This window comes from Cheilinus undulatus, linkage group 20, assembly GCF_018320785.1.
Source record: "Cheilinus undulatus linkage group 20, ASM1832078v1, whole genome shotgun sequence".
NCBI lineage: Eukaryota > Metazoa > Chordata > Actinopteri > Labriformes > Labridae > Cheilinus > Cheilinus undulatus.
In genome coordinates, this window is record NC_054884.1 from 5506817 (window position 1) to 5520188 (window position 13372).

The 13372-nt window shown below is 38.9% G+C and overlaps 1 protein-coding gene across 1 annotated transcript in view; it reads right to left on the reverse strand.

Annotated features, from left to right (window-relative positions):
* The window catches only part of LOC121528491 (RNA binding protein fox-1 homolog 3-like), a 464058-nt gene that overhangs the window by 30035 nt on the left and 420651 nt on the right, over positions 1–13372 (reverse strand). The window contains exon 9 of the mRNA XM_041815974.1: positions 6166–6219. Within this exon, the coding sequence (XP_041671908.1) occupies positions 6166–6219 (54 nt within the window). The remainder of the gene's footprint in view (positions 1–6165; positions 6220–13372) is intronic.

Sequence of the window (13372 nt, forward strand, 5' to 3'; positions counted from 1 at the left end):
GCAGCTGGCTCTGGAAGGCTTGTAAAGGTAGAGGATAAAAGCCCGCCAGAATATAGGGAAATCTTATCCAGTCTGCAAGAGAACTATGGCTTGGGAGAAGATATATTTTCCCAGCAAGACAATGAGTCAAAGCATACAGCAAAAGCTTCACCGAATGGTTTAAAGACTATAAGGTGAATGTTCTGGAGTGGCCGAGTCAAAGCCCAGACCTCAATCCAATACGGAATTTTTGGCTGGAATTGAAAAGGGCTGTTCACGCCCGATCCCTGTGCAACCTCACAGAGCTTGAGCAGTTTTGCAAAGAAGAATGGAGTAAAATTAAAGTGTCCAGATGTGCAAGACTGATTGAGACCTATCCACGTAGACTCATTCTGTGATTGCAGCCAAAGCTGACTCTACTAATAAGGTTTTTAATATGCTAAAAGACTTTCAACCTCTGTAGCACCAGTGCTATGGGCAAAAAAGTTAATGTACAGCCCTTATAAAATTCCCAAGGATGCTTATTATATTCTGCTGTTGGTTTTCTGTGTTCTTTGCAGTTGTCTTCACCAGGACTCATTTGTGCATCTCAGTGGGATTTTCCCTTGTAAAATGAAAATATATACAGTACTGTGCAGAAGTTTTAGGTATGTAGAGCGCTAATGGTTCTTCACAGGTCCTGATGTTCCACAACCACGGGCTGAAGAGAGGAGGGAGGGTGACCAGAGTCAGTGTTGACTCATTTGACATGTACGTGTGTCGCTCAGCAGCCAAGGTCGAGCTTAACAGCGTTTCTTTTGTCCGGGCCTTTGCTCCCTGGTAATACGCCCAGTAACCACCAACAGTTTTCAGGTGCTTAGAACATACACACAGCAACCGGGGGGTGTGGCAACCCTCCTACCAGCCCTAAAAGTACCCTAGGCTATGTTTAAGTGCCACATCAACCCATAACTCCACCCTAAAGCTGTGGTTTTTGTGTTGTTTTCATCAGAGACATCCAGAGCATGATCTGGGTTGTGTCGATCCTCCTTCCCGCCCGATGGGGCCCTCAGGTGGGCGTACTCGCCATTACACGCCTTACTTCAGCCTCAAATTTCAGCCCAAACATGCCTAAAACTTCTGCACAGTACTGTATATAAATAAAATAGTTACATCTAAATTGAGCTCTGTGTATTTGGCTTCATACCTTCAGTGATGAGCCATACTGCAGCTGAGCAGAGACAGTGAAACTCACTAAAGACAGATAGGTGCTCCTGGCTGAAGAGGAATTATTCGGTTGGTGTCAGTCCAAGAAACCTGATACAGAGCTGAGCCTGACCTAACTGACAGGGCGATGGTCAACCTCAAGTAGCCTGAGAGTGCAGTTAAGTTAATACACAGTCTCTGGAGGACTGGGAAATTAACTGAGCTTAACCCAGACATTACCTCGCTTTTTCCTGAAGTCTGTCTTTAACCATCGCTTACCTATGTGTACCTGCAGCATGGTGCAAATCAAACCAACTAAAACCTGACTGTTAGTCTCTTTAAGGGATGAGAACCTTCAGGAAACAGTCACAGTCAAGCACAGTTTAACAGATCCCATGATTGTGTTAGGGAACTATCTGTGGCTGTTTAGCTTTGAGCCTCTGATTGTTTTGGTCTGTACCTGAATGCTTACATTCTTCCATGTGTCCTTACACACAGCTATTCATGAGTGTGTGTGAACATGGGTGTGTATGCACGCCGAGGTCATCCGTCATTCTTCTGAATGGGATTTGCGCACAATAAACCTGTAGCCGAGCCCGGCAATGGAGATGGAGTGCACTGTCAGCCGGTCAGGATTTATGGAGGCCGATTCAGCTGATGGGTGCTGGGAAAGCCGGTCTGATAAAGAGTGATTAATCGCCCTTACATCTCGCTTTACATCCTGCTTTACTCCCACCTCAAATGAGATTAAATGCACTCATAATTATTCCAGAACAAATCCCAATCCCACACACTTTCGCTCACAGGTGGGAACTCTTCATTTTTCATGCAGCGCAGGTAAAACGAGCGTGGAGAGAAAGGATGAGGGGACACCTGTGCAGCTAGAGAGTGTATCTGTGTGTGAGTAAATGTCAGATGACCTGAGAGACAAGAAGCATTTTTATCATGAGAGGAAATATGGGAGAAAAAATGTAAAAATAGATAAAAGATAAAAACAGGCATGGCTAATACCCCTCTTTTCCAACCATGCATCCAGATGGGACGGATATAAGTTTGTCTTGACTTTGCAAACTTCTGTTTGGTGCATGCATAGTGCATTAGCATAGCCTGAGTTAGTGTATTTGCTCTCTGCAGCTGTAGTTAGAGCAAAATAAAGCAGATTATTAACCCCCCTTAGTTGTGAAAGTGTAACTTTGTTGCTGAGTGAAAGCTTTTCACCGCTCATTCACTTCTGTTTAGACTGTCAGAATGAAAAACAGGGAGGCAGGAAGGAACGGAGGAATAAGGAAAGAAAGAAAGATAACTTATCTTGACTTTTACGGATGAGGAGGGATAAACGAGGTTGAACTTCTGAAGGGACTAAGTAAGGTAAAATGGTTAAACTGCAATCTATAACAAAGGTTCACATGAGTGCAAACAGAAGTCATTCATGCAATCTGTTCTTTTAACCATCAGCAGTAAAGCAAAACAGTTTAAAATAAACCCAAATCTTCACCTACATTCTTCCAAAGATAGAAATCTATCATTTGCACAAAACTGCAACTTTTTGCAACTTTATTTTTGTGCAATCAAGACTGTGCAAGAAGTTACCTGCATTTCTTAACTGCAGAATTGCAGTTGGGGGCGGGGCTAGCTCCCCATATGACAGAAATGACCCAACATGGGAGTCTGATACTTCTTTTTTTGATGCCATAGTATCAAACAGCTATCAATAAAATTTGATTTTGTCTAAAATCATACCAAAGTTGATCTGGTATCAGACCATCCTGAAAGTTTTAAATTTAATTGGTTTCTTAATATTTCAGTCCTGTTACACTCTAGTTGGTCTTATGTAAATTTACGGTTTACTTTCTCAACTTTGCTGTGCACAGGTTTAGCCTGAAAAGACTTAAAAGTCTTTCTCGTATTAGCGCCTGTCCCAGATAAAGGCAGGGTCATGTTATAAACTATTGTCATAGACAATTTCACTAGTTTTGAGTACCTTTCTTCTCAGATTTAGTGTTTTTATCTTAAATTAAAGAACAGAAAGACGTCTCGCACACTGCAGGGCTCCAAAAATATGATTATTTATCGTACCAACGTGACGTTTCGAGCAAAGTTGCTCTTCATCATCTTCAGCTCCTGATGAAGAGCAAGAGTCTTTCTGTTCTTTGTTAGTCTCTTTTTCGGGTCAGCACCTGCTCACCTTGGTTTGGATGTGCGTGTAGACTTTTTTCCTTTATCTTATATGAAACCCACCTTTTTTTTACAGTGTAAAGCCGAGGCTTAAAATTAAAATTTTACAGTAGCATATATTTATGTTCAAGAAAACACTTCTTCAGGGGTGGGGAGTAAATAATCACATTTACTCAAATTACAGTAATTAAGTATTTTTGAGTATATTTTAAAATCAAAATTTACTTCTACTACAGTAAGTTTTAACCAGAGAAACTGTGATTTTACTTGAGTACTATACTCTTCTACTTTTTTCCAGCTCTGTTGACCACACAGTAGTGTTAATTTTGACAGCTATTTTTAATTTCACTCTCAGTCTTGGTCTTCAGATTAAAAGCCTTTTAATCAAATTTAGGAAATTCTGTTCTTTACAGTTTTAGTCTAGTTTTAGTTCATGAAAAGTCCTCACATTTTACTCTTTACTTTTAGTCCGGTGTTAATTTTGGCAGCTATTTTTAATTTTAGTCTTAGTTTTAGTCTTTAAATGTAATGCATTTTAAGTTTTAGTCACATTTCAGTCGTTTCAATCCTTTTTAGTTTTAGTCTAGTTTTAGTCGACTAATACTCAAAACATTTTAGTCTAGTTTTAGTCCAGGAAAGTCATCACATTTATTCTTTACTTTTATTCCAAGCATTTATTTTCTTGCCTAAATTTGGTACCAAATCATGTTAGTGTATTCTATACACCCTGCCAGACCTGAGGTCCCTGCTTTCTACAGCTGCATTGTTTTTTTGACAGATTTACCCACAGTGGAGAAATATCACGAGTTTTGAATGTCCGAGGAACACTAAATTACATTTTAGTCTAGTTTTGGTCATCTTGACAAAAACTAAACAAAAACTAAACATAGTTTTCGTCAGTTTACGTCTTCACGGATCTATTTTTGTTAGTCTTCGTCTTGTTTTTGTCCTCGAAAAAAAGGCTGTTGACGAACATTTGTAGTCATAGTTTTAGATGATGAAATTAACACTGTTTTAGTCCAAGCATTTATTTTCTTGCCTGAATCACATTTTAGTCTCGTTTCAGTCATCTTGATGAAAACTAAACTTTCTCTTAGTCAGTTTTAGTCATCAAAGATCTATTTTTGGATGGTTTTAGTGTAATCTGTCTCATGGAAAAAGGTAGTCATTGAAAATTCTAGTCATCGAAATTAGAACTGCTTCATATGTAGTAGCACATAGAGGGAGATCGATTCCACACCACATCCTAAAACAGAAAAACCTGGAGTGTTGGTATCTCAGGGTTGAATATTTCAAAGCTGATTTTAACTCTCAGTGTAATTTTAACTCCATTCTGAGTGAAATGGTCGTCAGTGCTGGAGTCATTGACAGTGTCGATCCACCAGTGTTAGTTCAAGTCTGTAAAGAGTTAACTGGGCCAACCGAACCACAGGCTTGTTTTAGCACACATTTTCTGAAAGATAGAGAAAGAGAGGTGGGGGTTGATTTTCCTGATTCTTGGGGGGATTGTGGACAGACCAGGGGCACATATTTTGTTAGACAAGACTGAAACAGTGATTTTGGCATAATATTTGACCTTTAACCTTCTACTTGAGTTTAATAGAAGTGTAGTCTGACTTTGTTTAGTCGATATTATATGTACTGTATACATTTAACAATACATACAGAGCAGATAGGTATCCACACTACAACTAAATAAAAATAGTAATAATGAACTAATCTGTTATGAAGTTTTGGTTTAAGAAAGTGGCTTTGTTTTCATTTTGCATAGCCTCAAAGCAAATCTACGTAGAGTGGACTATCTCTGGTCCCCAAACCTCTGTTTATATCTGTTAATAATGATGCAGAAATTGATGTTTCAGGGGTCTTGGTGCAAAAGGGTTGAATTTGCAAAGACCTACATTGGTAACTTTATGCATTGTGATGCACAGTAATTTACCTGAGTCTAAATTAAAGGTTGTGTGAGCTTTCTTAACTTCCATTCCATAACTATGGTTTTAATTTGAACTTTGTAAACTGAGATTTTCTGTGACTGGATCGTCTTAAATTGTTGCCTACATAACGGCATGACCACTGGTAACATGATGTTAAAAATGTAAGTTGAGCAGAAAAGTATGATCTAACCTCGTAGGTTTTCATGTCAGAGCAGTTAATTTCCTTCTGCTACTTTGAGTACTGCTCCATGTTTGTTAAAACTGTAGAATCATATAAAACCACAGACATGTGGGTAGGAATGAGTCTGTTGAAATGAATATGCAGTGGTTGTTGTTTACATATATGCCATAAACGCCTTAATGTCCATATGTGAGTGTACCTCAGCGAAGCGTACGCCACGTTTAAGTAACACACACACATTCAGACAGAGGATGGATCGACAGGCAGTGGAGCAGGGAAATCTGTGACACCGCGTTTGCGGCGGGTCATCCGAGGCAGCTGTGTGGTTGGTGGATTGAGGGATGGATGGCGGGACGGAGGGACAGAGGCGGAAAAGCAGGACGAGAGGGAGGGAGAAATAAAAGAGATGGATGGCCTCTGTGTGTCAGGACGGTTATTTAGAGGAGTGCTGTAAAGCTGTCGGCGAATGAACAGATTTCAGACTAATGAGCAAAAAGGAGAGCAGTTAAGGAGAGCGGACAGTCTCAGCACTTCTAGCAAATGAAACCAAGCTGCCACTTCAACTTCACTGCACACGCACAATAGCCCCTCCCCCACCCACAAATGTATACCAGATATCTGCATCTGCCTGCAGGTTTCTCCAGAGCTCAGACACATATGAAATCAACTGGCAAACATTAAAATTATAAATGTAACTGTGTGATTCTTTACCTGCATAAAATTCAGGACCGTATACGGCTCCAACCACTGGATTCAGCTTCCAGCCTGCACAGGACAAACACAAAAACATGCATGTAAACAAAGATGCATTGAGCATCGCTGACTGAGCCGCTATTTATCTGGACTTTTAAAATAAAACTTTTTCCTCAGAATCTAACTGATTTCATATTGCAATATTATCCAGTTTACAATGAAATTAGATCTACATATTAGATGCAAACATTGCATCTTTGCACACTTTTGGTCATGATGTTCAGTGAAAACTCAAACATAGTTACAGATTTTGAAGAGAGCATACGAATATAATTGTTATTATTTTATATGCAGCTGTTAAAAGCAAAAGCGCAGGTTTGAAATGAGTTAAAAAGAGTCCTTGTGTGCCTCAGCTTCATCACCAATAACGACTATTGATTAAATACTGATTACAAAAACATCTATTCTGTTTCTAAAAATAGCACTAATGCATGACAAGTCCTCTCATTCCCAGCCTGTAAAATACCCCACTTTAGTCAGCAGCCCTTTCTTTTCAAATATGATGATCTGAGCACACTGTTTGTGTCAGATTTTCACATGCAGGGCTCAACAAGAATGCAACAGCTGATATGTAATCTCCAGCAGAGCTTCAATGAAGTGGTTAATTATTAGGGCGCTTTCACACTGCATCCAGTTGTTTCGAACCGCGCTACAGCACGATTCCTCCCCTCCCCCTTTTCCCTGCTAGCTTGATTTCACTCAAGCAACATTGATATACTCCTGCGTCTGTACTCAGTCTGATACAGACGGTGGCGGTATGCATGTAGCTGGTTTACAAACCCGCCAAGGAGGAGAAAGAAGAAGAAATCTACTGTGGCAGCCACTGGGGTCATGAGTGAGCGAAGACTGAATTTGTTTGAACCCAGCAAAACGACCATTCTGCCAACATGGGAGTTTTTAAAATCTCTTTTAAGATGCCAGCAACGTCGCTCTTGGTATCTACACATCTACTACGGCTCCCGCACTGCGTGAATACAGCGGTTTATGTGGTGACAGGAGACTTTAAGTAAGGTGAGTCATAGCTGAGTGTGATTCTGATGATTTCCACCTTTTATTGAGAAAAAATGTGAACAAACTGCCGCGCCGGGGGATTAAGTTTAGTTTTTACTATGACGTGATAAAGCTGATATGACTCTCTGTCCTGTATCTGGGCGCCGCTGCATTCACATCTCATCTGAACTGTGCCAGAGTTCACTTGAACAGCACCTGAGACCACCTCCCCAAGAAGGCCCAGGCCTGGTGCCCGGGCATGGTTCATTTGGATTCACACTGATCAAAACAAACCGGACTTTGGGCTCAAGTGCACTCAGATCTCAGCCCCTAGTGTAAAAGCACCTTAACAAATGTTCAGCATCCTTTAATGCCGGAATAAAACTTTCTGAATGTACATAAACGTATGCATGAGAACATGCTTAATACTGAGATATACAGAGGAGGACAAAATTATTAGCCCCCATAAGAAATTCATAATCGTAGCGCTCTTACAGTGAAAGAAAACACTGCTGCTCATCTAAAAGTCTCATTTCACTTCATAAAACAACAATAAAACTCACAGACAGCTCAGTGGACGAGTCACAAGTAATCTGCACCGTGTGATATTTCACTTTTTTGTAATTATTATTATTTTCTGTAACTATCATCATCTATTTTTCTGTTCATTGAAACTTTTTTATTTCTATTTGAGCTCATTGTAATACTTCTAAACTACCAGAAGTTCCTCAATTAATTCTGAAATAAAAGCAGGTTTTTATTTGAACTGGAAGTCAGGCATCCTTGGCTTTTGGTAGTCAAAATGACAAAGTAAAAGCAAAACAAAGAGTTCCTCTTTGTTTAATAGTAAAATTTAACTGGATTACATACACAGAACCAGTAATTAAACTGTAACTCTTTAAAAGCGCAAGTACTGTCACATTAACTGGTTATAACTGGGTGTTAGTGAGTCATTTTGTACATGCACTCTCGTATATCTCTGAAAGAACAAGCTCCATGAAGCTGCTGTCATGGTTTAAGACCACACAAGTGCAGCACTCTGAAAGTGTTTTTCAAAAATGCTAAATAACTGAATTTAAAACGTGTGATTAACCATGAGATCAGCTGTAATTAACCATGAATGTTCAGTGATGGATTCTTGTTGAAACACAAGTGTTTAATAGTCCTCTAATTCACATATTTATGTTCAATAATGTAAATGTCACACAATTAAAACAAAATAAAGAGATAAATAAAAGAATGAATAAATAAAAAGGCAAACAAACAAATGGATAAATAAACAAATAAATGAATAAACATATCAATAAATAGATAAATGAATAAATGAACAAATAAATAAAGAAACAAACAAATAATGAAATGAATAAATAAATAAATAAATAGATAAATAAATCAATAAACAAATAAATAAATAGATAAATACACAAATAATGAGTAAATAAATAAATAAACTGCTTCTGGTCAGTCTTTTCATGATCACATGGGAATTTCTCTTTCAGTCACATGACTTTAACAGCACATCAAATATTAAACTGGAGCAGTGATTTCTAACTGGTAAGCCTCAGCACCCACTCCCACCTTTATGAGGATGTACTGTGACCCGATAATTTAAAAATGATGCAGTTAAGACTTGAAAACGTGCAAAGCAAATTCCCAAAAAGTTTAAGGACTGTGTAAATAGGAAAATCTCATAAACCCTTACCTTGTTCAAAATAGGACATACAAACATATCAGATGTTGAAATTGAGAAATTTAAAATTTTATGAAAAATATCAACTCATGTTCAAGTTTTCAGTGACACGTCTCAAAAAGTAGAAACAGGACAATCAAAGTCTGTTTAGACAGGTCAGCTGTTTAGAGAGGCAGAAGTAAAGATGAAAAGAGGTTGACAAAAAAACAGCACCTAAAATTTGTGAAACAATTTCAGAGAAATGCTGCTTTACCTAAAATTGCAAAGACTGAAAATCCCACCATCTACAGTCTGTATTATCATCAAAAGATTTAAAGAATGTGGAGAAATCTCTGTGCAAGAAACAAGACCAACAGTCAGTGCAGAGCAATGGTTCTGTACTGGAAATCCCTGCATGGCCACAAATGCAACTTAAATCTGCATCACGCAAAGAAGCAGCCATAAGGGAGCACAAACCATCCTCTATTTAAAATGGAAAACCGTTCTGTGGTCACATGAATTAACATTTGAATTTTCTTTTGTAAACCACAGACATCTTGTCCTGCGGATTAAAATGGAGAGGAACCATCCTGCTTGATATCAGAGCTAGGGATGCGCACGGTTAATCGGTAAAATGGTTAAATATGGTTAGCAAATTAGCCGGCGTGGGATTTACGAGTCGGTTAAACTAATAACCTTTCATTTTTTATAAACAGGCTTGAATCCCGGTCTATAATGCTATTTTAAACTATAATAAACCTCCCGCCACCAGAGGCCGCTGTAGCTTCAGTTAACTGCCACTGTCTTCCTGTCTAGCACTTCAGCGTATATAAATATGAGAAGCTTAGCAGTGACTTAGCGGTTAGCGTGTAGCAGAAAGCGCGGTATGACTGTTTTTAAGGTAGTACATAGAAATAAAGTGGTATGTAGGCTGTCGAGGATTTAACTCATGTGTAACTACTCACCTGAAGGGAAAGAGGCTACATATCAAATCTGCAAGGAATAAGGCTGGCGGCGCTAGCTGCTAATGTTAGCCATGCTGTAGAGATCAGGCTAACACCTGCTGACACTATGACCCTGTGAGGAATCTGACTGTTTTCTAGAGATTTTCTCCTCTTTAGACTAGTTGGATAAATTAAGTTTAAATGGGCGTTTAGCCGAATGAGGAAATTAGAAACATCCTTAATCAGAGCACAGTTCTAAAGCCTGCCTCTCTGATGGTATGGGGTTGCATTAGTGCTTATGGCGTGGGCTGCTTACACACCTGGAAAGTAGACTGAGGTTTTAGAGCAACTTATGCTCCCATCCAGACAACGGGAAGGCCTTTCAGCAAGACACAGTAAGAGTTTGAGTCCCTGCTTGCAGTCCAGACCTTTAACCAATAGAAAACATTTGAAGCATCATAAAAGAAGACCTAGGACTGTTGAGCAGCTAGAATCCCACACGAGACAAGAATGGGACAACATTCCTCCAGGATGCCTCTGTCTACCTAAACTGTGATGCTTTTATTCTCATTAAATTGGCTGTAATGATAACATTGTTCAGTCCTAGAATAGTGTTATCTTGTTTGAGGCTATTTTTGTTTTTGTGTCTCATGAGGCTCTCCTCCTCTTCTTCACTGTAATTATGGGTCATGTCTGTAGAAAAGCAGAGTCATTGCTCATGTTAATGCTCGTGCACTCCTCTTGTTTCCTTTCTATTTTTATTCCGCTGTATTTTTGGTGTTTGGCAACAGTTTGCTCAGCCGATGCTGAGGCCAATAAAGCAGATTGAACCGAGCTGAGAAGGAGAGAGAGATGGGGAAATTCATGTGTGTGTGTATGTGTGTGTATTTTTGTGCGTGTGGGGTGTGTTTGGGCCTGATGACAGTGACAAATGGAAAACCCTTCAGGGCTCATTCTCTCTTTCTCTGCACCCTCAGCCAGGATGGAAGTGTGTGTGTTTGTGTGGAGGAGAGGTGCTGACCAGGTCTGGCCATTTAATTCCCTCCCTTGTTCATCCATCCCTTACCTCTCTTTCCTTCTTTTACTTTTAAGCGTCTCTGTCGTTCAAACGCACCCTAAAGGCCCGTCTCTCTCTCTCTCTCTCTCCCTCTCTCTCTCTCTGACTCCTGGCTCTTTTTATTGGCTCTATTCATTTACCCATTCACTCTCTCGTCCATCTACCTCTCCTCCTCCTCCTTTAAATCCCCCCTTCATCTCCAATCTTCCTCTCTTTGCCGCCCTTTTCCCTTTTTACCCTTTTAACGCTGCTCCATGCAGAGTAAGAAAACACTTCACTTTGCTATTTGCATGATATTTCAAACCCAAGCAGCAGCTTCTTCCACAAATATTAGTTTCAATAACCAAATGTGAACAACCATTTCTCCTGTTATTTCACAGTCTTCTGCTTGGTTTCCATGCGTACCTTTTGCTTTTCTCACTGTTCTTATTCCACAACGCTCACACAGCTCTGTATGGAGATATCAGGACTGTCAAACATCATTTTAATCACAATTAATCACAATTAATCACTGAACCCATTGGGATTTATCTCATTTTATAAACTTCTTATTTATCTGTCTTCACAGAGCAGAAAGACGTTACTTAATCGAGGTGTAGAAAATAATAGTTTCTATATTGCATCATGTTGTCTTCACGGACGACTCTGCATCAATGCATTCCAGAAAATAATCAATGCATACTAATGCTGCATTTAAACTCAGCACACAGTGAGGATATCTGTGTTTGGTGGATTATTTCTTTGTTGTAACAATGCTTTTTTTGTAATAATACACTGTTGGAAACAATGTTTATTTCCTTTAAAGTGGTGCCACATTTGTAAGGAGCATGCATTTGAGGGATGAGCAGCAGAGCTGAGTATGTGGGTTGCACTCATGAAAAATGTTCCAAAACTTCCTTGCCAATGCCAAACAGCTGATTCTGCTGTTGACTCTTGTGTGATATTGTTGGTGGACTGGATGATTGAGGCCTGAAGAAACTCATTCCCTGGAATGGGTAGGGGTCCATGTGTGTACAGCCTTCATTAATGGTAAAAAAATCTTTTTTTAATGGTTTAATTTTTTGTTAAATGTACAGATATTGACAAGTATAGTGGCTGAATAATGCAGAAATCACCATAAAATGCATTTAATTTATTTAACCCTAAGGCCTCATTAACGAAAAGTTTCCTGTGGACTATTAGCAGGGGTGTAGCTAGGGATTTTGGGCCCCCAGAAAGAATATTTTACAGCCCCATAAGTTTTACAAATGCATAAGTTTTACAAATATGCATTTTTTTGTGTCACTTTAGATTCAACAATGAAACTAGTTACTAAGAAAAAAGAAGTAAAAACACTCTTTCATTGCAGACTTCTCAAGGGCCCGGTAATCAGCACCCTTTGCCCCCCTCTGGACTACGCCCATGACTAGTAGAGACAAAAATGTCCTCATTCAAAACCTCCATTAATAGTACAAATATTTTTTTTCTCTACTTTAAGAGACTCATAGTGTTTTGTCAGCTTCAGCCCTGTTTATTTATATCAACTATGATTTAACCCTTTAAAGGCCAGTTTACATGCAAGATTCAGCAGTTTTATTTTGTACACCCCCCAAAAAAGGGCTTGATTCCCCTAAACTTTATCCAACATAATATTTCTTTTAATTGCTGGACACAGTGTTGGACATGTCTTTGTGGACAGCGACACTGATTTTGACTTTTTTTTTTTTTTAACAGTGTCTAAATCAAATAAAAGATCCAATTTGTTACATCTAGTGTCAAAAATGTCCTCAGCCAAAAACTACATAAACTGTAATAAAGCTCTATTTTTCCTCTTTAATAGGACTAATCAAACGTTTTGTTGATATGCACTGAAAAAAGAAAATAGCCGGATGAACTTGAAAAAATACTTAAAGTGGTATTACGCCTTTGGAGTAAGTTTTTCCAACTCATATTAGCAAATTTTATCAGCACAGTTCCTATGAGTTAAATGTCTTTAAATTATATCAACTTAATTTTACTTGTGTATCTATGTTGGGGTAACTTAACTTTTTAAAGTGAAACTACACTAAGGAAACTTTCCCATACTTAAAAATTCTATTTAAGGAGCGCAGGTGGCCAAGTGGTTTTAGGCGCATCCCATGTACATGGTTGGACCAGGTTTGATTCCAGCCTGTGGCACTTTCGCGCATGTTTCTCCCCTTCCCTCTAATCCCTGTGTCCCATTCAGTCCGCTGTCCTCCTCTGTCAATAAAGGTATAAACAGCCCAAAAGTAAATCTAAAAAAAATATTTTAATCCAACTCAAAACAACATTTTAAGTACTTTTTTTTTTTTTTATAAAGATAGATGTTTTTCATCCACTGCATTTCCCCTTATTTCTATGACAGACTCTAATCTTCAACATCACCACCTCTCAAGGCGGGACAACTAAAGAGATGAGATGAAGGTCACACACAATGAATGAGGAAGTCTTCTTCCATCATGTTCTATGTATCATCCTTTGTGTATTGTTGTTGCTCCTCATGTT